Source organism: Esox lucius, chromosome 25, assembly GCF_011004845.1.
Source record: "Esox lucius isolate fEsoLuc1 chromosome 25, fEsoLuc1.pri, whole genome shotgun sequence".
Classification (NCBI taxonomy): Eukaryota; Metazoa; Chordata; class Actinopteri; order Esociformes; family Esocidae; genus Esox; species Esox lucius.
The window spans coordinates 15,749,454-15,775,878 of record NC_047593.1 but is presented as its reverse complement, the minus strand read 5'-3'; the positions used below and the strand labels follow the sequence as shown (position 1 = coordinate 15,775,878).

The following is a 26,425-nucleotide window of genomic DNA, read 5'->3' as shown; positions in this document are numbered from 1 at the left end:
AGGCCCGCTGTTGATTATCCTGGGAGTTTCAGGGGCATTGAACAGATAAGGTCCAGCAAAAATGAATTTATTGCAGTTTCATTTTAAATGGGTATTTTTCAGTTATAGTTGTTATTCTTATTTGTTCTTGTTTCCTCTGTTTACTTTTTAATTAGTTTATAGAAAAACCCTTTTGTATGATTTCTCTTTACTGTTAATTTACTTAAAATTTTGAAACAGTCGTTCCTCTTAGATTTTTACACAATTCAATCAATACATTTCACAAAATAACAGCAGATCCCTTTAAGGCAAACTATATGTCTCTTTGTAGCATTTGATGTGAACAAGAAGCATTTAATCTCCAAAACTCATTGCCTTTAAGAGTGAAAGCCTTTTCTGTTTAGCCTAATTAATTAAAACCATGGAGACATTCACTTTTAATCTCCTCTGCGCTGTAAGCTCGAACTGCAGTCATAATCAAATACAGACAATGTCAGCTAATTAAAGTTCCTTCAAGGTTATCTCCTAACATTAGGCCAACTGGGAACACCAACGGCTTTGTTCATTATTGGGAAAATATAAATGAGTGTTTCGCAAAGACTTCCAGTTTCTTCTTAATGATGCACTCCCGAGCCATATACTTTCAGACAGTAGTTTTGAAAGTGGTGCTCATGAGCCCTTTCTGGCAACACCGCAATTTATTGCAATACTGTTTTTCCAATTGGTATAATAAACTCATTTGATTTGTGCAATGTGTTGCACATCTGTTACGCTCGAGAGTGCACCTCGAGTGCCTCATTAGAGCCGGCTGACACCCCGCTCGGGGGCGAGGTCGACAGAGATCACTCTTCACAGGGTCTGGAGGGATCACGGTCTTGTCTTTGCGTTCTGATGCCTGGTGAAACCATACTAGCCTTTGCCACGCGGGGGAGCTATAGCACCAGCAAGTTATGTGTTTTATGATGTTTACGATGGGCACCTAGTTCAGTTGCCAGACCAGACACACATTCTGTTGAATGTATTAGCCTTCGGTATGAAGAGAAAATATGAATCCACCCAAGTCTTTATTGACTGATAGATTATGAGTGTGTGTTTTGGATTCTGACCTTTGTCCTAGACATTTTCTTGATTCACATGAGCAGTGAATCATTTCTATGCATTGCAAAACCTTAATATGCCTCTTGACTTTTTGGCCAACATGTCTTTCCTCATGGACACATCAACTCTCAACATGTTTTAACTTAGGAACATATTTCCCCTGTGACATCATGTCTAAACCTGTCAGACTGTGTGGCTACGCTTAACAAGGCAGGTACGGAGTATGAAGGAGGATTACCATACGCCAACATGACCGCAATTCACCGCTTTCATACAGGCTATTTAATGAGTAACTGTAACTTATTCGTGACCAAATATGCAAAAGAGATACTGACCTACGACCGTGAATGTTCTGGAAGTTTGTTAACAACATTCAGAGCTCAACTCCGAACCAAAAAAGCTGCTTTTATTCTAAACACAAGCCTTCACAAATACAACAGGGTGGATAGAGAACCTAAGCAACAACAAAAAAAGGTTCCTTTACCTCACTTTAGTAAGTTTGCTCAGCACTTTTTTTTTGTCTCTATTTGCTATGGCCCCGCTTCCTGCATACCTTCGCTGGGAGGAATTTGCCTCGGCAGAGAGTAAAGGAGCTGCCAGGCTTGTGGCTACAAGCACAAAGTTGATTGCATTACATTCGCAGGACAGTCTGGCTGGGTGTGTGTGGCTTTCGGCGACCATGTGCTCCGCTAGGTTCCTCTCATTCTCTCCCCCTTCCTCCCCCCTCTCTCTCTCCCTCCCCCCACCCCCTTTCTTTCTTTCTTTCTCTCCTCCTCCCCTCAGCAAGACTCTAGGTGAGTCAAAAGCAGCCCTGAACCAGGAAGTTAGGATGCCGTGACAGAGAGTGGTAGGCACAGGGAAATGGGCAACACCACCTCACAATGGCACTATGTCTGCTGTCGCTATCTGTGGTAACACCAGGAGAAAAGGCTGCAGGGAAATGAGGCCAACGTCGTCACTCCTGTTGCTGTTGGCTCTGACAGCCTGCCTGGCTGGGACCGGTAGGTGTGAAGCGTGGATTGGACGGATAATTTCCTCTTACAGCTCTTTGGAAACATAGTAGCTAATGTCGCTCTCTCTCTCTCTTTCTCTCTCTACTCGTCTGCCTTTCACTCATGTCCCCCAGCTCTGTCGTTTCTTTCAGTGCCTCTCACTCCTCTCGTTTTCTCAGCTTGCATGAGTGTAATGGTTTGCTGGAATGTGACTTAAATTGGGGGGCTGCTGTTGAAATGTGTGTGGACACATTTCTTTGAAGCGACAGGGAAAGTTATAGACCCTTTTGACTCTTTGCAATGGTATCCAGGTGTGCGAAAAATTGTCGCTTTATGATTTCACATTGGTCTTTGAATTGCTCCGTGAAAGATTCCACACTTTAATATTTAAGTAGCTCAGCTGACGCCTGTTCACCTCTTTAAACATACGTTCATGTCTATGCACATCTCTTTCACATGCGATGTACCGAGTTTTATGTTGTAGAGTGAGGAGTTACTTCCCTTGTCACAATGGGTACTTCCTAGTGACATGAATCAGCAATAAACACACTTCAATGTTTATGTTTCCGTTTAAGTTCAGAAAGTCGTTTCTGAACCAAAAGAACAGTAAAACGTTGGTTTGTTGCTTGGAGAACTGTCAACAAATATTTTGTAGTTGTATTACCTAATGGCCCAGTTCAATTGTTTGTAATGCATACTGACACAGCTGGGGGTAGGGTATTTTTACTTTAAAGAGTCTAAGATGTGTTTAATAGCAGTATGGTATATGTCCTTTATTGTGTTGATATACCTGTACACCACAGTCACGACATCTGCCTTGCCTTTTCAACTGTAACCACTGGTTGGTAACTGAGAAATGTGTTTATTTGAAACAGTAATGCCATAACAATGTATCTTCAAGTGCTAGAGCAAAAATAAAAACATGCACCCCTTTGGGGTCCCCAGGGCCAGGATTGGGAAACACCGCTCTAGTTGTTAAGCCCAAACTCAAGTCCAAACTCATTCACATCTGAAGATAAAAACCTGTTGTCTGACTCACAGTAAGTCAAACATGGAGAAAGCTCTTTGTGATGGTTATAAAGAATTCAGTTTTTGCGATATTTTTTATATTTTCCATGAAATTGGCACTATGTTCAACCGTGTTTCCAAAAAAGCTGGGACGCTGTGTAAAATGCTAATAAAATTTTTTTTTTTTATCCCTATAATTGAAAAAACTACAGTCAACATATCAAAAAAGTTGGGACAGGGGCATGTTTATCACTGTGTTGCATCAACTCTTCTTTTACAAATACTCTGTAAGCATTTGGGAACTGAGGATACTAATTGATATAGCTTTGAAAGTGAAATGTATTCCCATTCTTGCTTGATATAGGATTTCATCTGCCCAACAGTTCGGGGTCTTCTTTGTCATATTTCTTGTTTCATAATGTGTAAAATGTTTTAATGGGTGAGAGGTTTGGACTGCAGGCAGGCCAGTTTAGCACCCAGATTATTTTACTCTGGCGCCATGCCATTGTAATACATGCATAATGTGCTTTGGCATTGTCTTGCTGAAATAGGCAAGGCCTTCCCTGACAAAGACATTGTCTGGATGGCAGCATACAGCGGGGAGAACAAGTATTTGATACACTGCATCACTACCGTGAAGCATGGAGGTTGAAACACCATTCTTTGGGGATGCTTTTCTGCAAAGGGGACAGGACGACTGCACCGTATTAAGAGGAGGATGGATGGGGCCATGTATCATGAGATCTTGGCCAACAACCTCCTTCCCTCAGTAAGAACATTGAGGATGGGTCGTGGCTGGGTCTTCCAGCATGACAACGACCCGAAACACACAGTCAGGGCAACTAAGGAGGGGCTCCGTAAGAAGCATCTCAAGGTCCTGGGGTGGCCTAGCCAGTCTCCAGACCTGAACCCAATAGAAAATCTTTGGAAGGAGCTGAAAGTCCGTATTGCCCAGTGACAGCCCCAAAACCTGAAGGATCTGGAGAAGGTCTGTATGGAGGAGTGGGCCAAAATCCCTGCTGCAGTATGTGCAAACCTGGTCAAGAACTACAGGAAACGTATGATCTCTGTAATTGCAAACAAAGGTTTCTGTACCAAATATTAAGTTATGCTTTTCTGATGTATGAAATACTCATGTCATGCAATAAAATGCTAATTAATTACTTAAAAATCATACAATGTGATTTTCTGGATTTTTGTTTTAGATTCCGTCACTCACAGTTGAAGTGTACCTATGATAAAAATTACATACTTCTACATGCTTTGTAAGTGGGAAAACCTGCAAAATCGGCAGTGTATCAAATACTTGTTCTCCCCACTGTATGTTGCTCCAAAACCTGCAGTAATGTCCACTACAGAATGTAGTGTTGCCTGAGGGCCCGAAGATCATGGCTATTCAATATTGGTTTTCGATCTTGTCCCTTACATGCAGAGATTTCTCCAGATTCCCGGAATCTTTTAATGATATTATGTACCGTAGATGATGAGATCCCCAAACTCTTTGCCATTATTACAAGTATTATACTACTTAGTTGTGAGATGTTTTTTTTGTTTTGTTTTACACAACTTTTCCAGTGTTTGGTTGCCCCTGACCCAGCTTTTTTTTAAATGTGTTGCTGGCATTAAATTCAAAGTGGGGCATATCTTTTTCAAGAAACAATAACATTTCTCAGTTTCAACATTTGATATGTTGTCTGTGTACTATTTTCTATTAAATATAGGGTGAAAATGGTTTGCACATAATTGCATTCTGTTTTTCTTGATATTTTACACAGCGTCCCAACTTCTTTGAAAATGAGTTTACACTTCTCGGCCTTGTCATCATTTAAAAACACCTTTCCCTGTACAGTGAAGTGAGGAAGTATTCACTCTTTTAAGTATGTTGCTGCGTTATGAAGTGGTACTCGGATTTATTTCATTTTTACAGATCTACACAAAATGTTCTATAATAATCGAAGTTAACATACAAATATACAAATGATTATAAGATATTAACAAAAAGAAAAAAAACAGGACATGTCTAGGTGCCACAGGTGAAATCCCAGAAGAAAACCTTTTTCAAATCAGAGCAATTTAACTTTCAGCAGAGCAATAAGCCACAAGACAAGGCCAAATCCACACTGAATCTGTTAACGGAGAACATAGTGAATGCTCATACTGTAAGTGGCCTTGTCTGAATTGTGACTTAAACCGGTTCTACAATTCAGTAATTGAACTGTGGTCCAGCCATGATCCCCATCCCAAGAGCCTGAAGGGTTTTTGAAAAAATATTGCAGGATTGTTGCGCAATCCATGTTTGCAAAGCTTTTAGAGAATTTTCCAGAAAGGCTCACAGATGTAATCACTCCCGTAGGTGTTAGTGACATCTCTTGACTCAGACGGGCGAAGGCTTTCTTGTTTCATTGGAATTTACAACACCTAAAAAAAATCTGCTTCTGAGTAATAAAATAGAACAATAACAATGACTCATATGAATCACACTTGATAGCGCAACATAATCCGATAATGTCCTGTATGTGTATCTGTGCATGGTATATGTGTGTCTCCAATACACTATACTGTACCATTGAATCTTTACATTTCAGTGTTCTGCCAGGATGAGGAAGACGCAGGCGATCCTGACGATACAGAACCAAACGATGAGGGCCATGAAGGTGAGACTCAGATGGTACTGTTTTAGGGTATTTTAATTAATTTTTTGTAATTAAAAAAAGTATTTGGATATTTATTTTTTAAAACAGACGTAGTTGAATTGGGAATGTGTTTTGGAAATACACCTGTAAGATATTGGCATGAATTTTAAGATGCTGAAATACACAGTATACTGTATTTTCAAGGGCAAATCAATGTTTCATTAGCATTCCGACCCATTCGATGCATTTGAGTCTCTGGTATTTGAAAATAAGTTAAATCAGAAAAATATTATTTGAAAATACAAAAATACAAAGGAAACATGTATTTTAATAACAAATTATAAAACCGAAACCATGACGTTCCGTGGAACACTAACAGTTAATAGCTGTCACACTGTGGATTTGGCGATAGTTGAACTGTGCCTATACTTTCCCCTATGTCTACATTAGAAACGGACGCTGGCGATGACACTTCCACACAAGATCCACCCACATCATCTGTTCCTTCAGGTAAGGTTACACCAACACAAATCTTGGACCTGATATTCAGCTGACGCAAACAAGCACTGGTCCTTCAGAGACTGTTGGTTGACTGATTATTGTTGCCTTTTCAGAGGATACCTTTGCATCTGACAATAATTAATTTGCCTCGTGACCATTCTGTTACAGAAAATCCTGATGAAGATGATGCGACTGGGCGTACTGTGGAGCAACCTGAAGGTAAAATGGATACACACCCAAACAACAACAGACCTTATTGAATGTTTTTGGTTGTTCTTTAAAACATAATGACCCCACAAACTGTATTCGCTCGTACTGCATGGTAAATATGTAAAAAAAAAAAAAAAAAAAAGGATCTCACAGTTTCACATAAGTACAGGCTGTTTATTCAGGGGGAGATTAAAATCTATGGTTAAAGTGAAACAAAACTGTACATAGGAAATACTGCTTAAGAAGACAATGAATAGCCTACGCAATAGTGGTTAGAGGTCAGGTTGGGTGTCCATTCTGACTGGTGGTTCCATTAAAGGTTAGGGTGGAAGTTAAGGTTGGGTATTTGTTGAGGCTAGGGTATTTGTTTAGGCAAAGTTTAAGTGCTAGGTTTTGCTGAGAAACAAACCCCCCAAAAAATCTATTTAGACCCCTAAAGGATTCAAATTCACAACCTTTAAACAGCCTGCTGCTTCACCACCCAATCACCTTCGCTTCCCACAATGCCCATATTCTAGCAAACCACTGGTCTCTTCACCTGAACAGTAGGGGGCAATTGTAAAACAATGTACCTTTCCCTTCAAAACTCACAGACTACTTGAAATACACTAGCTATCTTTTGATATAAGAAACATATGTGTGCAATATTTATTAATACAATTGAAATATTATCACTAATATGGACAAGACTAAAATATGAAATTCAATGCAAGACGTCAGTGTAACAGTGTTTGTAACAGTGTTTGTAACAGTGTTTGTAACAGTGTTTGGGGGCAATTGTAACACTGAAGAAATAAGTCATATTAACCCACTGTATCTTAAATTAAAGCACACCTGAGTGTATCACATTACTGCTGTAGTATCTAATGATGTTACTTAAGATATTTTTGCATATGGTTGCAAATTCTTCATTTAAAAGTCTATTTCATTCAAACCATCAAACTACTTTAAATCCACTATGAACTGACGATGATAGGAACTTTGCTTTTGCAGACATATATAATATTCACACTTTCTGTCAGTATCTAATATTGTTTGAACACATGAGACATACATTATTGTATACAAAGAAAGTATGTTTATTGATAAGCTGCTATACTAGAACAAATACATATTAATACACCCTTTTTAAATGTAATTCAAAATGTAAATGTATTGAAATATGTTAATTTTCATACAGAAAAGTATGTCAATCAAAGGTGCATACACAAGTTGCTTACAATGGACCATGTGGCTCGGGAGTAATTGTAAGAAAGTGTTACAATTGCACCTAATCATGGAGCCATGATCAAATATTTTTATGCTCGCAAGCAACACTCATATTAGCATAGTTTGTTCATGTTAACTTTCAACCAATAACCTAGTGATAAAACTGATGTAAGTTGAAATTCGTAGTCATCTAAACATTAGACATCAGAAGAAATATAATGTACATCCAATTTTTTGCTGCTCGATTTTCAAGCACAGAGCCCTTCAGAATTTGTTTGCTGAACTAAAAAAGGCTATTAAAAACACCATTGGTGTATATCATTGCTGTTTATTCATAAAATATGATGGGAACTAAACAAATTGTTATTCAACAAATAAATATTATTCCCAAAAGGTCACAATTATCAGCATTGTATAGACCTTTTACCCACTAGACAGAAGTCTAATATAAATGCTATATCTGGTTTAATTGTGTTTTCAGTGGTACGCTGTGGACTTATGATTATATGATTTGTCCTTTTTTCAGAGGTTTCAGAAAACGATAACAGCACGTCCAGTGAAGAAAATGAGGAAGAAGAGCTGAGTCCAATTTTCATTGCGATCCCGGTTGTTCTGGTGGTTGTGATAATCACGATGATTGTGTGCGGATTTATTATCAACCGCAGGTGGAAGCAAAAAGATAAGAGCAAATCCGGTAAGTCGTGAGAGCTGCTACACTGCTGACAAGCTTAACATGTTTCAGCATGTTAAACTTTGCACTTAGAATGACATTTTTTCTTCTGACGACTAATCGATTTGTTCATCACATATCCTTATTAGATTACAAAACAACACAAAGAATATGACAGTGACAGAAAATGCATTTAATTGTGGCAATTAATTTGCAATGTAAAATGTACTTGCGTCATGCAGCGAACGACAAGACGCGCAACACATACTTCTTTCAATCTACAGTTCGTGTTACATTACCACAGGCCTGTGTGATGCTGCATGATGTCATCGTTCTTTGCTATTACAGATCACAATCGATACCACGAGGATAAATATCTGCATGATAATGGGACAGAAAAAGTTCCAATGTAAGTATTTCTCACACCGGCATAAGTTAAGCTCAACTTTGTACTTTGCCCTTTTAACACAGTAAATAGCATAATTCCTGAACTAAAATTAAAATGAAATAACAAATTGTGATGGTAAATCTGATTAACCTCATATTTCCACACCTCGCATTGTTATTTCCTGTTGAGAAAGACGTTAAGGAAGTGACTTTTTAATAGATGGCAACTGACGCCTTGTAAGATTTCTACAAAATAAGTGTTTCTACAAAATAAGGTGCGGGTGTAGCCCAACTACAAAGTTATGGGGGTTTAAACAGTACATTTAAATTTTAAATGACAAATTATAATTCTTCTCTAGAACTCTGATGGGCCGTGATCTCCCTTGAAAGGTTTATATCTTACTGTATGAGGACAGAGCTTTAATCAGTTTGTTTGAGATAAGAGTTAGAATCTTTTGGTGTGTGTAAGACAGTGAATAAAATGAAAGAAATAGGTGTCAAAAACGGTATATATTCTTTTGTCCACAACTTACATGAATGCCTTTTCTCTAAGACAATCGTGGCTTCCGCACCACGACCGAAAAATATGACCGTTGAGCGTATTATCAAACAACAGCGCCCTCCAGTGACAATCAGCAACACTAACGCTTCACAAGCTTTGAGTCGAACAGTTTAGTTTCAAAGGAATTATTAAAACAGTATTCTGCGGTCAGAATCAGCAGAGTTTTTCTGAGGAGTCCAGTTTGAGACCAGTACATTGCAGAAAACCCCTCAACTGTTTGGGATTGTTTTTACGCCTCAAAAGTGGATGTTAATTGTTTTCATTCAGCATTATATTTGTTGTTTTTTTGTATTTTGTATTTTCCTATTGTCATAACACTAAAATGATGGGCTCACAATGTTTACATTTTTTCAGGCCCATGTTTGAGGATGATGTTCCCTCTGTGCTGGAGCTAGAAATGGAAGATCTGGAACAATGGATGAATAAAGACAGTGAGTCATAAAACCCAGAATGTATTGGAAATGAGTGTATAACTGGAACAATCTGAGTTCAGGCTATCACATGTCCTGATATATTGTAGAATACTAAACTCCCTGTTGATATTTGACAATTCATTTGCACATGCCACACCCATTTCCTGACACTGTTTCCTGCTTGGTGACACACCAATGAGAGAAAATAAAGCGTCAAGTGTAGCTGTGCGGTTCATGGAAAATAACCCTATGTCCCTGTCTCCAGCCCCTTGTCAAACTCAACCCTGAATTGAAGTGACACCCTGAAGAGAGGTACACACGTTTTAGAGGCCCTGAGCTACCTCGTACACGCCACAGCCTCCTTTGTCATTTGTTGTTCCGGTCATCACTGTTCATAAATATTTTATTTGCACTCATGAGGTCAAAGACCAAGTGCAGATGTTTGACCGGCGGCTCTGCAGCCCAGTTGCGGGCACAAAAACGGGATTTTATTTAAACCGCTGCTACAGATGTGGCTCTGGTTCCTTCTGAATCAATCCCCATCTCAGAATTACGAGCGCAAGTGGGTGAGCTGCAAGACCCCTCCCTTTCACACCTGTCATCCATCTGAGGTCTCGCCCTCGCTCCCGTTGAGGAGACCAGTCTGGAGGAGGGTCAGGAATGCTCAGCACAGACAAAACAATGAAATATGATGATGCATAAATGTGCACGGGACCTGGGGCTTAAAGAGGTACCAACCACACCAGGGACTATGGTGCCGGCGTGGCTCCTACCACCGGTAGAAGTAGACTCCGAGGCGGAGAGGAAACAGCGGCTTGGGATCAGGCCACAACAGCCTTGACCTCCGCCCTCCATGAAATAGGACTGGGACGGGAATCAAAGGGATTCATCCCCAGTTCCAGGGACTGTCCGGAAGTAAAAGTCCCAGATCACGTTATCCTTTACCGTAGAACTGACAAACTTCCAACAACCGGAGGACGGATCACCTCCACGTGGGTTGAGATCTCCGGTGCCCCCAAAACCGGGCCAGAACAAAATGACCCAAAAGTCACCTTCCGCATGGACACTTAAACCCATGATTTAGTGTCCTTCAGATTCAATGACCTCCAGTACTGTAGGTGGCAGTTTTGCACTTAATACTGCGTGCCCCCTTAACAGCCAAAGAACATGAAGGAAAGGGAAATAGAAGAAAGCGATGTACACAACATATGACATGAGAAAAGCACAACCATATAAAAGCATAGTGTATAAATGTGGTAGTGCTGCGATGTCAGCACTACTTCCTTCCTCATTCTCCAAGCAATAGACTTCACCTGGTGCATTGAGTGTAACTTAAAACCTAGAAAATGTGTCCGTTGTCGGAGTCTATGTCAATCACTCGCCCGCGTTTGTGGTGCTGGGCTTAATTTCAATTTCCACATGCCTTTCCCTGAGACTAAATGCTGCTGTAATAACAGGCTGGTTGTAGTATAACTTTTCTCCAGTAGAGGGCCCTATTGTGTCAATTGTTGCCAAGCACACTGCCAGTGTCGGGATTCCAGTGTGGCGCAAATAATCTCACTAATGTCTCGGTTATTCCTGTTTCACACATGCGATAGCAGTTCCTAGAATGTAAACGTCGATACGGTTAGTGACGTGTGACATGATGTGTTTGTCCCGTGTCTATTTGTTTTCTCAGGTGGAGTTCGGACGGACTCTGGACAAGGGATGTAGCGTGAGATCATGGTGTGTATACATTTGCACTGCGGTAATCAACTCTTACACATCACTGTCGATGGCAACACAAGACTAGGAGGTTCCTGGTGAATGTGTCAGTGGGTCGCGCCCCAGTGGTGCAACTCAGGAGCCCCGGAAGATAATGGGACATATTCAATCCCGTTCTAACACTTATTACTGTTATTCTGTATGGGATGACAGCAAAGTGTGGTATTGGCATAATGTGTTGCCCTGTTGACATGACAACATCACAATAGGAACCTAGAATCAGTTTGGCCTTTTGGATTATAATGAATAGGGCCGACAGGAATGGGCAGACCTGATCTGAGATCAGTGCAGACCTACACTATTATCAGACCCTTGAATGAATATAGGCCCTGGATTAAAGTTAAATAATTAAATTAAATAATCACGTGCAACACTCTTTAGTCGTCTGATGTTTTCACAATCCTACCAAGTAAACAACAAACAGACATGTTGACCTCTTCAGATTCTAGTTCTCCACTCACGCCACCACATCAGGGTTTCCATTTTGCGCGTTTTAATTAACAGCCGGAAGAGGAATGGCCACCTGTGGAGCGAGGCTCCTCTCTAAGTTTCTTCCTAGGGTTCCTGGCTTTCTGTGGCTCTCTGTGGTTGTTGTTCGCACTTTGGCTTTACAGCGGAGGCAACGCAACGTGCTTCGTATGGACCTTTACGTAATAACTTCATACATACAGTGCTCATCATGCGCAAGTATATCTCAACAGTCCGTTCCTGTTCCGCCTGCACAAATTGTTTTTATGTTTGGCGGACCCATACACACACACAAACACACACACACAGGGACTGCTGAACTCTGCTCCCCAGTCCATATAGCCAGCCTCTCCAATGGTTCCTGTCTCACCCTCTATAGCTGGAACAGTCCTGACATCTGTTAGCGATTATGACAGGCATGCATGGAAGTGTGGCGCAACCCTGTGAAGGATGGCCTCCTCATTCCTTCTCTCCAAAAGGCTTGGGGGAGGTGTCTGTGTGATGGGGGGGTCAAAGTCTGTTAGACTAGCCGTGAGCTCATGTCATTCACACACAGCTTTTTTCCCAGGGTTCTGTTGGCTTGCGGCCTGCCGTGTGGTTGCAGGATAACAGACCAGTCTTCGGTTAACAGTGTAGGAACGGCCTGCTCGGTTGCAGGCCTGCTGTGCAGCAAGCTACGGTCAAGATCTGCGTAGTTTCTAATGAGGATTTATGGGCATTCTGTAACAGACTAGAGAATCAGCGTGTATTGTCTAGCTCCATTAGTGCTGTTCTTTTTAGAGGATCTTAGGCCTGTTTCTTCATACCGTGGAGATTCAGCCCAGAGACGATTTCTGGTGGAGCATATGGTCGGGGGGTCAGAAACACAGTGAGGTATTTAAATAGTTGTCAAAAATGACAATATTTGTACTCAGCCAGTTGACCGTGACTTCGCCTGAAGCGGGAGAGTGCTGAAAAATCACAGGCCTTGATAACAGTGGCACACAATCACATAACGGCTCTTTTTTTCATTTGATGCTCATTCGTGGGAACACTGGTCAATTGATGACATAAATGAAACGTGTTTTTAGATAAATTCCTATGTGATGTGAGTGACTTCTTTGTATTATATATATCATATTATTGCCAAAAAGATCACTTACGGGGCCGCTCCTCTTGCACGCCCCCCCCCCCCCCCCCGGAGCCTTTTTGCAGGTCAAAGGGTCGGGCTTAACTACTAAACGAATCCGAACCTCAAGTCCACTAAGTGTGTTGTTCTGCAGACTGTGTACACGTGATGTCATTACAGGAATGGTATGTCGCTACATGACCTCTCTCTGACTGTTCTAGGCTACTCCCCGAGGACACGGAGTTATAGACTGTCACATTTCCCTCTGGACGGGCCCTGTACTGTACTGCCTGTGACAAAGGACGCTTCCCCATTGCAGGAAAGGACATCCTGTTACCCTGGCAGCGCTGTGGGAGACACAGAGTCCGTGTCAAATGTTTTCGCACAATGTCAGAGCAACGTCAGAGCAACGTCCTCAACAACTGCGTTGGCCTACGTCTGAAACAGAAATGCTGAACTTATTTTCCACTCTTTCCAGACCATAAATGTTTTTTCAAGTTAAACATTTTTAGATCATAACATCATAAAATCTGCATGTATACACACACACACACACACACATATGCACGCACTCCTTGAATATACTGTGGTGTCTATGTAGAAGCGCGGTGTGACAATACCACTTTCACGGCTCTCCACTGTGTTAGACCTAGTTCTCTCTGCACTGTTCCTCCTCTTGTTCAACTGTTTCAATTCACACTCACTTTTGTGCGTGTTTGTTTTATTGCCTTTTGTGTTCAGCTGTCATGCAACTGTTGATTTAAATGTGATTTATTCTGTCACGTACGGAATCCGTGAGAGGAGTAAACGTGTCAAACGGTTTCTCCAAGGAGGTGCAGGGAGCTTTTTTAAAGACACCCAGACAAAAATGTGTCACAATTTAACCTCCAAAGATCCCACACGCCCTCCCCTTTAAAACACAGAAACACATATTCCGTACCCACAGAGAAGGCCCCACCAGATGCTACATAACCTTGTTCCAACTTCTAACTAACCCAGTCCCATGATAGATGTGATGAATCGTCAAACGTGTATGCTAACGACTAGCTTCTTTCCTCTACTCCCTTTTGATTGTAATACACTGTCTGTACATAGAGATGATCGCTCTCTCGCACACACACTCACACACACACCCCCACACACAGACAGAGACTCTAATTACAGAACCTGCCTGTTGTTTTATGCATGAGATAACCGAGAAGCAGTGGTACACTGCTCTGCAATAATAAAGCTGTTTAGAATTCAAAGGGGATGAGGGAAAGTCATTTCTGAGGGACTGAGGGATTTTCACTGTGTGTACATTTCAGTTGGGTCCTTGTGCTGTGTCACATAATGTTGCTTTCCATTACTCTCTTTCAGAAAGAGTATTTCACAATTAGTGTCACAACTTTTTAAGCCTGTTACTCGTTGTTTGTGATACAACTGTCTGTTGTTGGTTAAATGTATGTTTCCTCCATCGATTGCAGGGTTGCTGACATGCAATCCGAACTCCGAACTCACTGAACAACAACATCGATGTAAATATATGTCGAAATGTGCAAGTCTGTATCTTTGCTGTAACTTTCAGTGTAAATATAAGGACGATTTTTGTAACACCGTGTATATTTGTAAGATTTGTTACAGCGCCTTTATTGCATTAAGGAGAAGGCCTACCTGTGCCTGTCTGGCTCCCAAATATAAATAAATATATTTGTAGTTCGTCAATAAATCTGTGAAATGCCGTTTTTTGGTCTGCGCGTGTGTACACGTCCCCGCCACTCCATCTGTCTACGTGCGCGCGTGCCAGGTGCCTGGGTCTGAAGCCCATCCCCCTATCTCCGGTCTACTCCCCTCCTCCATAGGCGTGATGGACGGACACTCAATGGAAGGTAATGAAATTTATACGAGGAGAGGCTGGTGGAGTGTAGCAAGGACAGAGACCCTGCAAAGCAATGCATATCAATAAGGGAGAAAGGCCGGGAGAAATTGAATCGCTAGTTTCTTTCTCTCTTTCGTTACATCGCTACTGATGTACAGAAACTACTGCTTGAGGTCTCCCACCAGTGGCTGCGCTTTCCATCGGTTATACTGTGTAGCGCCTGTGAAAAGACCTGTGCATTCATTTGATCTCTTCAGATGATTCAGAAATGTATGATTGTGGCGAGTGTATAAAGAGGCCGTTAATAGACATTTAAGAAGTGTTATCATCTAGGCCACTTCATAAAATGGTCTTGTCAGATAACACATTCTCAACCAGAGCTTCACACGTGCCTGATCAGTACTGCACATTCCAGGACGACCGTTTGCCCTAAGCACAGACCTAATGTCAGTTCATCCCACTGTGATTTCTCTAAACTGATCACAGATCTCTTAACAGCTATTGTAATAACACAGACCAAAATCCAGTTAGTGTTATTCTGCTATACTGACCACAGATCAGCTAATAACTGCTATTCTACAACATGCTACACTACAAGTGTGACCATAATCCCACGAAGAGCCGCTGTACCTTCAGCAAAACTAATGACCCATACAATTTTTTCGGATGGATTTTGCTTCAGCCGTAACCTAGACGACAGCCTGCAGTGTATGCAAACCTGTGCGGGGTGTTGCTGGTATTGTCCTCACCGAAGGATTCTGGTTGGACTGGTTTGCGCGTCTGCGTACAGTAGGAAACAGGCGACGCCGCTCGTTCCAGATGATCTGACATTACCTAATCATGACCCGAGCGTGATGTTGATGCTCACTAATATCAGACAAAATGTACTCATGATAAATGGATGAGATGAACTAGGGAGATGGGAGACTTGCCAAGGCAACTTCTGTGTGTTCATGTGTGCCCGCGCACACAGGAAAAATGATTAGCTAGCTGAGTTCTGAGAATTGGGTCAACTGGCAAGTAACTTCTCTTTTTAGGAGTGATGCAGTATCAATTCATGGGAAACGGATATGTACATCTGCAAAAAGATGAACAACCATTCAGAGAAATGGATACATCCCTCTGAGATAGCCATACATTCACAAAGTAGCCCTCCTGTTTTTTTCTGGGTTAATTATGTCCTGCCAGAACATAAATGGATATATTGGCGTATTCAAGTGCAATCTGTTATAGCAATACTCTAGCAAGTCATGTTCCATATTCCAGCCTTTTGTTTCTCTGTGTGTTCTCCGTCCTCGGTCTGCCCTGCCCTTTACTGCGTTCATAGCTGTCTGTTGTGTATCATTATCTGGTCTGAGGCATTTCTACTGTCACACCCAATCAGTTCACTGTCACAGACTAGCAATCAGCCATGTTTTCCCGTCCCTGGAAAGGCAGCAGTGTTACGAGGTGACCTCTTTTCATCTCACTCTACCTCTCCCCTCTCTATCTTCTACACCCTCCATCCCCTTTTCTTGCTCTCTCCACATCTCTGCCTCTCTATTCATCTGTCTACCTCTCTCTCTAACCATTTAGAATCTTGTGGAGCACATGACATAGTGTGTGTGTGTGCGCGCGTAAGAGAGGGAGTTTGCATGTGCCTGTTTTCAACGTGTGTGTGTGTGTGTGTAGTAGTCATGACGTCTAACGCTGACACACTTTGCCTCCAGGCGTATGCCCTCTTCATGGGTCGTGACCAGCGAGATGGGAACAACTCTGTGAGACCTTTGTCCTCACACTCACCTGCGGCCCGATATATGATCAAGATATGAGATCTCGCGCTACACTAGGCTGGTTGTTTATGGTACAGTGAGCCTGAGGATGAACAATGTGATTGACAGTCAGTGCCAGAAACCTTTCATTATCGGACTCTGAGGAAGATGCACACACTCTGAGGAAGACGTCCTAACGATGACGAAAACCAAAGCCGCCAACCTGCACATTCAGTCAAACAGTGGGTATAAAGTGTGAGAAGTGAATCTTCACCGTTGCTCCAACACATTTTTGCTGTGGATTAGTCCTTTTTTTTAAAAAAATGTTTGCTTGGTAAGCTCTATTGCGGAGAGGAAAGTATTGTAATGCTGGAAGCTCTGAGCTACTTAATTCTGTGGGCTTCTTTTACTGCCAATTTCCTCTCCCCTACATGTACAAGTAGAACATTGTTTCTCTGTGGCCATTTTTGGTGGTTGTGAAGGCCTGACCTCAGAGTAATGGTCTGATCTAGCAACAACAGGGCAAAGAGGTTTCTCCGAATTTGGAAATGGCTCTGTTGTTTTTTTTTTGTTGAGTAAACCCACTTCCATCTGTCATTACACAGGCACGCCACACCAGTTAGCAGACACCAGTTCTCTATCGCTGCCTGTGACCTCTCAACACCACAGGGCATCCCGTCAGTGGCCATCGTTAGGGGGCGTGTGTCAAACTATTAACTCTTATTGGGGCTGAAAATACCTCAACACAAGTTCAGAACTTGTGTGGTTTCCAGGATTTCTCACAGGTCTCTGGAAACATGGGGACAGGAATAGAATGGCAAGTGTTGTCTATTTCTTCTAATGTAGTTACAACTTGTGGGGGGAAAAGGCTACGATGAGACTACACAGGTAAGGCCCAGTTCCTGTGAGTTTTTAAACAGACAGAAGTAGCTGAATAGGCTCAGGCAGAGCTGTTCTGGATGATAGCTGCAAAAAGTCAGAGAAACAGATGGAAGCCATTTGTTGTGTTGCTCATCCCCCCCCCCCCCCCCCCCCCCCCCCACTGTGGTCTGGACGGCCTAACCCAGGCTCCTTGCTAATTGGGGGCAATGTGCGCAGCTATGTGAAAGTATCCTGTATCCCATGTGTTCATTGAGAATTGTCATAGCATAACCTGCATTTCAGTTGCATCCCGGTCAAGAGATTTAGTGTACAAAACAGATGTTTTGTTAAATGTCTGTTATCGTTGGATTCCTGACGTCTTACCAATTTCATATTGAGCTTTATATGTGCCTGAGACAAGTAGGATATCCTGCAAGACTGTTATAGGTTTCCTTTCACATTGTGTGACAGTATGCAGCTTCCTATGTTGACCTATGTGGTCTAATAACACAACTTGAATAAATTCTCTTTTTCAATGTGTCACTGATTCCTCCCACTTTGTACGGATACTGAATTAAACCTGTAAACAGTTACTAATCTAATTCGAAGGAAGACAATGTGATGACACTTTTTAGTTTCCACGGAATCCCTGCCTGTGGAAGTTTTAGCTGCCTGGTCACTGAAACTACCCGCAGAGGCTCTTGGCTCATTTGTGTTTGTCTGGCCTGGAAAAGCACCCCCTCACTCTCACTCCAAAACATTTTTTTCCAGCTTTCGTTGGCCCACTGCCAGTGTCAATGCCATGCTTCTCAAAATCACATTCTTTGGCGCTTAGTGATATCTCAGGGCTTCAGACTTGCTCCCCTTGGCAGATTAAGATACAGGACATGGAAAGACAAAGCAAAACAATGCCTGGCACACAGCCTCTTCCCGGCGCTGTGTTAGACACTGGTCCAGGAAATTGCTTTATGCACAAATTGGTTGGTATGAATCTCATGTGGTTTAATGTAGAAAACGTTTTCTTAATGCATGCTAGGTGCAAACAATATTTAAGGAACAGGAATATACTGGAAGGAGATGATAATAAACATTAAAAGAAAATATGCATAATTTCACCACAGTTGGCATGCCACACAGGCCTCCCTATTTACTGCACGTTCAAGCAAATATTTCGGACGTCACACGTTAGCGTCCGTGTGAGAGAAAAACGTGTCATCATATTCCTGCGACTCCCCACTCCGGAGTTGGTCAGTAAGCAGAGAGCGAGCACTATCGCGGTTGAGGTAGCTTTGGAGAGGATCGAGTAGACAAGCTCTGACTAATTTTCAGCTCATTTCCCTTTCAGTATTGATCCTACACGGACTATATACCGTCCCCGAGTGGATTTTGTCAGTGGATGATTTTAACTGTTGGTCGAATTTAAAACATAGAATTTTGCGTCATATTTCGACGCTCAAACGAAAGTAGTAAGAATGTCTCTGGATTAGTAGTGTGACCGAGGTTGGGTGTCGGAGAGGGTTACCTAGCTAGCTAACTGTACTGCTGCCGAGAACACACGAAGCGGAGGGAGACCCCAGCGGCAAGACGGGCCGTCACCGTGATCTAAGCTCTATCCCAAAAAGGAGCTCTCCATATTTCTGTACATAGTTAGCTACGAAGCTAACTAGCTAAATCAAGAGGAGCCGGAGTCCGTCTTCCCGGGTTCTATTCTGATTATTTCTGAGGTAAGAGAACTAACGTTAACTACAAGGAAACGGGTGGACCCCTGAATATCGTTTCATACGGCACAGAGAGCGATGGGCCATGCAGCCAAAAACAGCAGAATGATTAGCGAGCAAGCTGGCTAGCAGTTCCATGCCAACCATCTGCACAACGGTGTTGCTTATACAATGAAGCGTTTTGTAAACATTGGCTTTGCATATGAATTGTGAGAACGAATGTAATGTGCGGTGGTGTGTTTTTAGACGCAATTAAACGAATTAATTTCTGATATAAATAACATGACAAGCTTGACCAAGCTAACTTCGCTGGTACCTAGCCTTCTGCTGGACTTTAACTACCACAGTATGTACTGTGCGCTAGCTAATTTTGCCTTGGTTACTGTCATTAATAACACACACTGCACGAGTTGCATACATTTATTGGTCTTGTTGTGTTTTCCATATGGTAATGATGGTGTCTATGTTAGTGTTTTTCTCATTGCAGATATTTGCTGCAGAGTAGGCTACGTCAACTAGCTAGCAGTCTAGCTAACGCCGCTAACTGTCTGTACTAGTACTACTATCAACGCTAACTTGAACTAACTAAACTCCGTTTATGTCCAGACACCAAAACCAAAGAGCTCCGTTCGGTGTGGAATAACATGTTGGCTTTCTCGCAGCGGCATAGCACGCACGTGCAAGGGGTTGCACGAGATGATGTTTGCCGGAGTTACCTTTAGTCGTTCGCCAGCTAGCCAGCTCTGCGCTTTATGGAATATAAGTTTATTTTCATAGTAGGTCATTCATCACTTAGTGGCTGTTTGTACGTGCTGTGACAGTTGGTAGAGAGAAACCTTTTGAAGTTCAGCTTGAGAAGGGCGCTAGTGTGATTTGAGCACATGCTCCTGGCAATGCATGCATCTGATTCGAGATTGAAGCAAGCCACTATCATAACAAATACAACTCCTTATTGTTGACGTGTGCGGTTTTGTATGCAGCATGCATCAAAATAAACATTGCCTCGCTATACATCTGGGCTGATCCGGCAATGTCTGAACATCGGTGTAATGTCAAATTAAAGCGTGTTTTCACATTTACCTCGGTAGCCGATGTGTTTACATTACTTGCAATACAACCATTGTCACATTGTGTTTTTCTGTGTTAACGGATGGGTCGTGGACAAGGGTTAGTGTTGATGTACCAGCCTGGTGTAGCACTGGTCCTGCGTGTCTGAGGTGGCCCAGGTGAACAGGCAGTTCGCCACGTTTTTAGACCGTAGGGTGTCATGAGGACTTGCATTTCATTCTCGATTGTAAGTACTACTATAAAATGAGTGTCAGTTTTCTTATTTACACTCAGTGTTGAGGATGCACCCACGTATTGTTTGGGTATTGGTAAATGTAATAGTTGGTATTGGCTGATTGCATTAGATTTGGCAGATTATTTCAGGCCAGTTCTGTTTTCTGAATAGGCTGAATCCAATGTGCTCCAGTAGTTTTTTATGTATATTTTTATGTTCAAGTCATATCCTATTGTTTTATTGTTATTCATTTTCATCTTTTGCATTTATTTGCTAAATGGTGGCCATGGATTGAAGGGCAGGAGCTAGGCCTTCACCGGTAAGACCCAGGTTCCTGTCTGGATGGTGCTAGGCCTTCCCCTGTACCACCTGAGTCCTGTCTGGATGGAGCTCTCACCCTTCCATTTTCTTTTTTCCCTTTCTCCTTTCCTGCTCAAATGAATCCTTTCTCTCTGAAATTCCCAAGTGCTCTCCGACTCTTTCTCTGGCTCTTTCTCTCTTCCTGTACTGGGAGTCTCATGTCCTTGTATAACTCCTTGAAACGTAGGCCCTCCACTGAATTGAATGCAAAAGAAAGAAAGAGGGAAGAGACAGAAGGTCCTTAAAGTCTCTAAGAGACATCCACAACAATACTGTACTTTTCCCCTCTCTAATGAAAGACAGGATATGGGATAGCTGAAGTGATGTTTTTGTGTGAAATGTACACTCATAAATAAATAAAAAAAACACCAAATGTGGCTATAGAGAATGCGTTCATTCCTGTTAATTTATCCGGGAGAATGATCACCTCTCCACGTTGTTGATGTGGACCGACTTGATGTTTCTTTGAATTCCTCTATAAAGTCAAATGGCCTGGTTATTAAATTCCACACTAATTGAAAAGCCTTTGGTGTGGAATAATGGTTTATTCCAGAGGGTTTGCATCACGCTCTTATATCCATGCCCAGCGCAGATAACAGAATGATTGCCGCTGCTCTTGCTGCATAAAACATGTAGACACACGCAGGCAGACAGCTACACGCAGGCAGACAGCTACACGCAGGCAGACAGCTACACGCAGGCAGACAGCTACACGCAGGCAGACAGCTACACGCAGGCAGACAGCTACACGCAGGCAGACAGCTACACGCAGGCAGACAGCTACACGCAGGCAGACAGCTACACGCAGGCAGACAGCTACACGCAGGCAGACAGCTACACGCAGGCAGACAGCTACACGCAGGCAGACAGCTACACGCAGGCAGACAGCTACACGCAGGCAGACAGACAAGCCTCTGTTGTTACAGTTTGTCCTGGGAATCACTGTGTGCATACTGCCTGTCAGTAATCAGTAACAACAGGGTAGTCAAACCACTTCAAATACCAGTAACAGACAGGTGAGTCGTGCGTGATTAGCTCTGGTCGTGTAATGTACAAAGTAATCCCTACACGATTCAAAGGCCATATGGTGGTTTAGCTGTGTTAACAAAGTCCGGCACAGCCGTGAGAAGTGGCGTTTTGCCGCTACCCATAATCCTTCAAGGTAGGGGTTTTGTCCCAGCGTGCCCTGTCACTGTGAAAGACACAACGCCGAGACGGTGGGATATAACATGGAACGCTTTCGGTGACAACGGGCAGGTTCCGGTGGGAGCGACTCGCCTTGCTGACTGGTGTGTCCGGAGTTATGGAGTCATGGCGCCATTTATCTTGGGTGGAGGACGGGGGACGGGGGACGCGCTATTAGTGCCTCTGACAGTGTTGGATTGTCAAAAGTGCTTTTGACCTTGTCCTTCGTGTTGGCCTCGCAGTAACGTTCCCGAAAAAACCTTTTACGGACATTGGTTCCGGTCAAGGGTGGAGTCGACGAACCAGATAAATGCCACAGCGTCAGTGTCGGCCCCCGCAGGATGCGGTTGCCGTTAGAGGTCTTCCGCCAAACCGATTAGGAACTTGACATTGCTCCCCGAGACGCGCTTAATCGTGAGCTGATATTGCCATCCCTCCCGCGTGGAGGTTGCCCAGAAGTGGGTCACTGCTGAAAATGCCACGGGTGGACGTAGACTGGCACCTGCCTCCCTTCTCCGTCCGTCCACAGGCGATTTATAGCTGGCTGTTTTCTCCGCGTGTTTGGAGTGTCGGCGCAGATGAGATGCGGAAATGGGCTCCACGCACCCGTTCAGTAGCCTAAGGAATGCTTCCCAAGTCTGATGGCTTTGGCTTGGCCTACCTGCCATCTCCTGTGGTCTTGGGCAGACACACAATTGTACGAGAGCGGTGCGTATGGATGCTATCGGGAGTGTTTCTTGGCACGGGGTACGAGCTTTCCAACCCCCCCCCCCGTGACTGTTGTGGACTGGGCCTTCCGCAGCACAGTGTCGCTTCCTGGCTTTGAAGTGGATGTGGCCGAGGCACTAGGCTGATTAAAGGGGGGGTCAGAGGAGTGCGTGACCTTGTACCCCTCGGCTCCCTTGATGTGCAAGTGTTGTTCTGAGTATTTATGACCGTGGGTATCTGTGATTGCCGCCTTGTGGATTAGGGGGCTCGTCAGGCCACTTCACTCCGATTCTCAAGTGAGGGCAGACTTCCTGGAGACAGGCTTTCGGAGTGATAAAACGTTGTGAGGAGATGCCTGGCTTATCAGGAAGGCCCGGGAGTGACACTGACGTACTGGGGGTGTATCCCGAGTGCCCTTGGGAAAAACCATCTCCAACGAGCTGGGGACTCCATTTCACCGTTGCCAGGGATAACCTCCTTTCAAACAGAAAATATTTGAGGGGTCTAAATCCAATGTTACCTTCTCCACAGTGTTTATTTATTATAAATCTGAATTAAATCATGAAAGCCGTGTGCCGGAACATAATCTATTCCATAGTTGGACCCCGGTGACTCTCTTTCTCCGCGTCGTGGGCGAATGTCCCCGCTCAGCCCGGCAGCGCCCTGTCTGCGTCGGTGAGCAGGAAGGACGGCGTTGAATAATTCAGAGGCCTGCCGCGCATGCAGCTCCGGGGGGCCGTGTGGCGATCACTCGGCGGCGTCTCCTGGTGAGGCAGCTTTCAAGTGGGCTTCTGGAGCCCCGGCCCAAGGCTACGCGAGCCGACGCGCTCGTGGGTGCAGGGTAGGGATGGGCGTTGATTCCGACAGGTGAACCGTTCTGTGGAGGAGGTTCTCTGTTAACGCTGCGACAAAACCCAAGTCGAGAGTTCATGTACATCACTAGGAGGTGGCTTGATCGTGGGCTGTTTACGGCTCATCTTTTCCCATGGCTTTCTAGAGAAGTATTTCATTTGGAGGGCAAATATAATTTTGTGAGTTGACTCCTCCCCGGGGAACCATGTTTGCCAGCGACTAAACAGAGCCCCTTGCCAGGACTTTTAAACGAAGCAATATAAACAAACAAGCATGAGAGTGTTAGTGCCATCTTTTCACCGCGGAGATCTCTTTGATTCCTTAAGGGTTTTCCTTTCCGCCCGTTGCAGAGGCAGCTGGAATTGGCCCACTAACATCAAAGCGGATCCGAATAATTTATTCATTGTTCTTCGTTTACACATTCAGCTTCTATTTCTGACGTGGAGGAAACAATGACACCGTATGGGCTGTGGAAAACACTGCTTAGCCCAGCCAAAATGTGTGCCTGCATTGAATAGAGCGGTGTTAGACACCCAGCCCCAGTGGCTTGAGATGTATTGAATGGGGGGGAGGGGGAGGGGGGGGGGGATAAGGTGTGTGGAAATAAAATAACCTCTTGGTGCCACCCAGCCCCGTTGCAAAGAATGAAATCCCTCTTTCACTCTTCCCAACATTTGGCCGTCTGCTGTTTTTCCTCCCTTAAAGTTATCTAAAAGGATTACCTCTGCAAGCTTTCGCGGTGGATTTCAATGGAGCTCTGAAACGGGGGTGAAAGGGGAACCCCGGCGTTGTCCACCCCTCTAACCAGCCCCTGCCACCGCAGCCCTTTTTTTAATAAAAAAAAAAAAAAGAGGTGGCTAAGTGTTTTGACACGCTGTAGATGCCCTCCTTGTAGATATATATTATTATTAGAACGGACAGAAATTCAGCAGTTTGGCTGGGAGGACACCCGGGGCACTGCAATGGACATTCTAGTAGTTATATTTCTATGTAATGTCCCGCACACTGCATCCTTTTTTAAGCCGATGTAGGGCAGCTTATATTAATTGTGAATTCTGTTAATTATTTTTCTATGCCTCGATTCTTTTAGACAGGAAGTCAAACCCGGGTTCCCCTTCCTTATTGGGCCCGTCCCATACCCATCTCTGTGATGTAGAGAGAAGGGGTGGGTGCTACCTCACTGTCTCTGGGCCTTCGGTGTTCCTCTCCATGTTCTCGTGGGCATCTTCCTCCCTGCCTGATGAGCCCGTAGCGGTGTGGGTCGTTTGAGCTAGTGATTCCTGCAGGGATTAGGACGTTTAAACGGTTAAAACCGGTCGTTTGGTTGTAGGTCAAAGTCACAGCTTTGCCATTCCCACTTTCTCCGGTGGCACGTTATACCTGGTGGCTCACTAACGGAGAAGCACCGGGCGGTGGCTTGGTGCGGGTGGAGGTAGAGGCCCCCCCTCCTGGCAGGCTGTTCTCATGGAAACGCCTGTCTTTATGAATGGAGAGGCCTCCCTGTTGAGCTGAGCCCTGGTCAGCGGCCCATCGCATGACTGGGAGCGATTGGCTGGCCTCCATCTTTCCCCGTAACCCGTCTGATGCTCCACCTACCCGGGCAAGTCGGTCTGGAATATAATGACGCGTTTGCTGTTATAATGCCGGTTTGTGATTTGTGTGGAATTTCTAGGAGTATATGTTTTATTAATTAATAACAGAAATATATTTGTTGCCAATTTACCAGCTTGGTTTGGGCAGGCCTAAATTACCAGCCTGCATGATTTAAGGGTGGCTTTTACGTGTAATTGTTTGGTAATGGTTGTATTTGAAGCCTTTACATAGTAATTGGTCGCTGGAATTCCCTTAAGGAAAAATGCATGTGTTCCATTGAATGCGGCATCACCCTCCCATATGGTTGGGCGTTTCCCAAAAGCCGGCCCAAGCGTCAGCAGCATCAGTTCATCTGATTGGTCAGGTAGGCGTTCCTTCTGTGTGAGCGGCCTGGAGCCCTTTGTTCCTACGACCCCATGTTCATAGACAATCTCAGACTCCTGCACTTTAGTTATTTTTTTTTTTTTCAGTTGTTGTTTGGGTTCGTGTTCTTTCGAAATACAGTTCAGGCCGTTTGAGCGCTCCCTCGTTGTTTTTCTACAGTTGGAAACTCCAAACTGAGAGGCCAAGCCAAGTCTTGCATAACGTGGCCGAGGTCTTGAGACAAACCCTCGCCCTTCTTACTGCAGCTCTCCAGCTCCTGCGTGATGTGATGTAACGTTGCTGCAGCAACCACATAAAACCAATAGCGTGCTGTTTTAGCATGGTCACTCTGGTAACGTACAGTGGGAAAAGCAACTGACAGGAAGACCCCCCCGCTGCTTCGCCTTGAGAGAAACGCCACAGAAACGCCTGGTTGGGGCCAAACTGCAGCCTCATTCCTTTGTATACGCCGTGGGTCCTTAATCAGAAGTGGTGTGCCATGGAGGGAATAGGGCGTTATTTAACCCCACCCTCCCGTGGAGGGAATAGGGCGTTATTTAACCCCACCCTCCCGTGGAGGGAATAGGGCGTTATTTAACCCCTCCCTCCCGTGGAGGGAATAGGGCGTTATTCAACCCCACCCTCCCGTGGAGGGAATAGGGCGTTATTCAACCCCACCCTCCCGTGGAGGGAATAGGGCGTTATTCAACCCCACCCTCCCGTGGAGGGAATAGGGCGTTATTCAACCCCACCCTCCCGTGAAGGGAATAGGGCGTTATTCAACCCCACCCTCCCGTGGAGGGAATAGGGCGTTATTCAACCCCACCCTCCCGTGGAGGGAATAGGGCGTTATTCAACCCCACCCTCCCGCCGACAATGCATTATGTACTCC

At 44.0% G+C, this 26,425-nt stretch overlaps 2 protein-coding genes across 4 annotated transcripts in view; both read left to right on the top strand.

Moving 5' to 3' along the window:
* The first annotated feature begins 1,866 nt into the window (after positions 1-1,866).
* Positions 1,867-14,706, top strand: tmem154 (transmembrane protein 154). Its single transcript, XM_010888264.4, has 9 exons — positions 1,867-2,078; positions 5,663-5,731; positions 6,161-6,220; positions 6,380-6,430; positions 8,157-8,324; positions 8,649-8,709; positions 9,604-9,680; positions 11,341-11,387; positions 13,224-14,706. Exons 1-8 carry the CDS (start codon positions 1,967-1,969, stop codon positions 11,373-11,375), a joined length of 633 nt encoding a protein of 210 aa, XP_010886566.1. The 5' UTR covers positions 1,867-1,966; the 3' UTR covers positions 11,376-11,387; positions 13,224-14,706.
* Positions 14,707-18,709: 4,003 nt separating this feature from the next.
* LOC105020919 (F-box/WD repeat-containing protein 7) overlaps positions 18,710-26,425 on the top strand; it is a 133,923-nt gene continuing 126,207 nt past the window's right edge. For all 3 annotated transcript variants that reach the window (XM_010888265.5, XM_020043844.3, XM_029118483.2), the window contains exon 1: positions 18,710-19,196. The gene's annotated coding sequence lies outside the window, so the exon portion shown is untranslated. The remainder of the gene's footprint in view (positions 19,197-26,425) is intronic.

Excerpts from the sequence above, each read along its gene's own strand:
- tmem154 (XM_010888264.4), top strand. The coding sequence starts at position 1,967 with ATGTCTGCTGTCGCTATCTGTGGTAACACCAGGAGAAAAGGCTGCAGG. Across the intron at positions 2,079-5,662 it reads AGCCTGCCTGGCTGGGACCG|TGTTCTGCCAGGATGAGGAA; the intron begins GTAGGTGTGAAG and ends TTTACATTTCAG. Across the intron at positions 8,325-8,648 it reads AAAAGATAAGAGCAAATCCG|ATCACAATCGATACCACGAG; the intron begins GTAAGTCGTGAG and ends TTGCTATTACAG.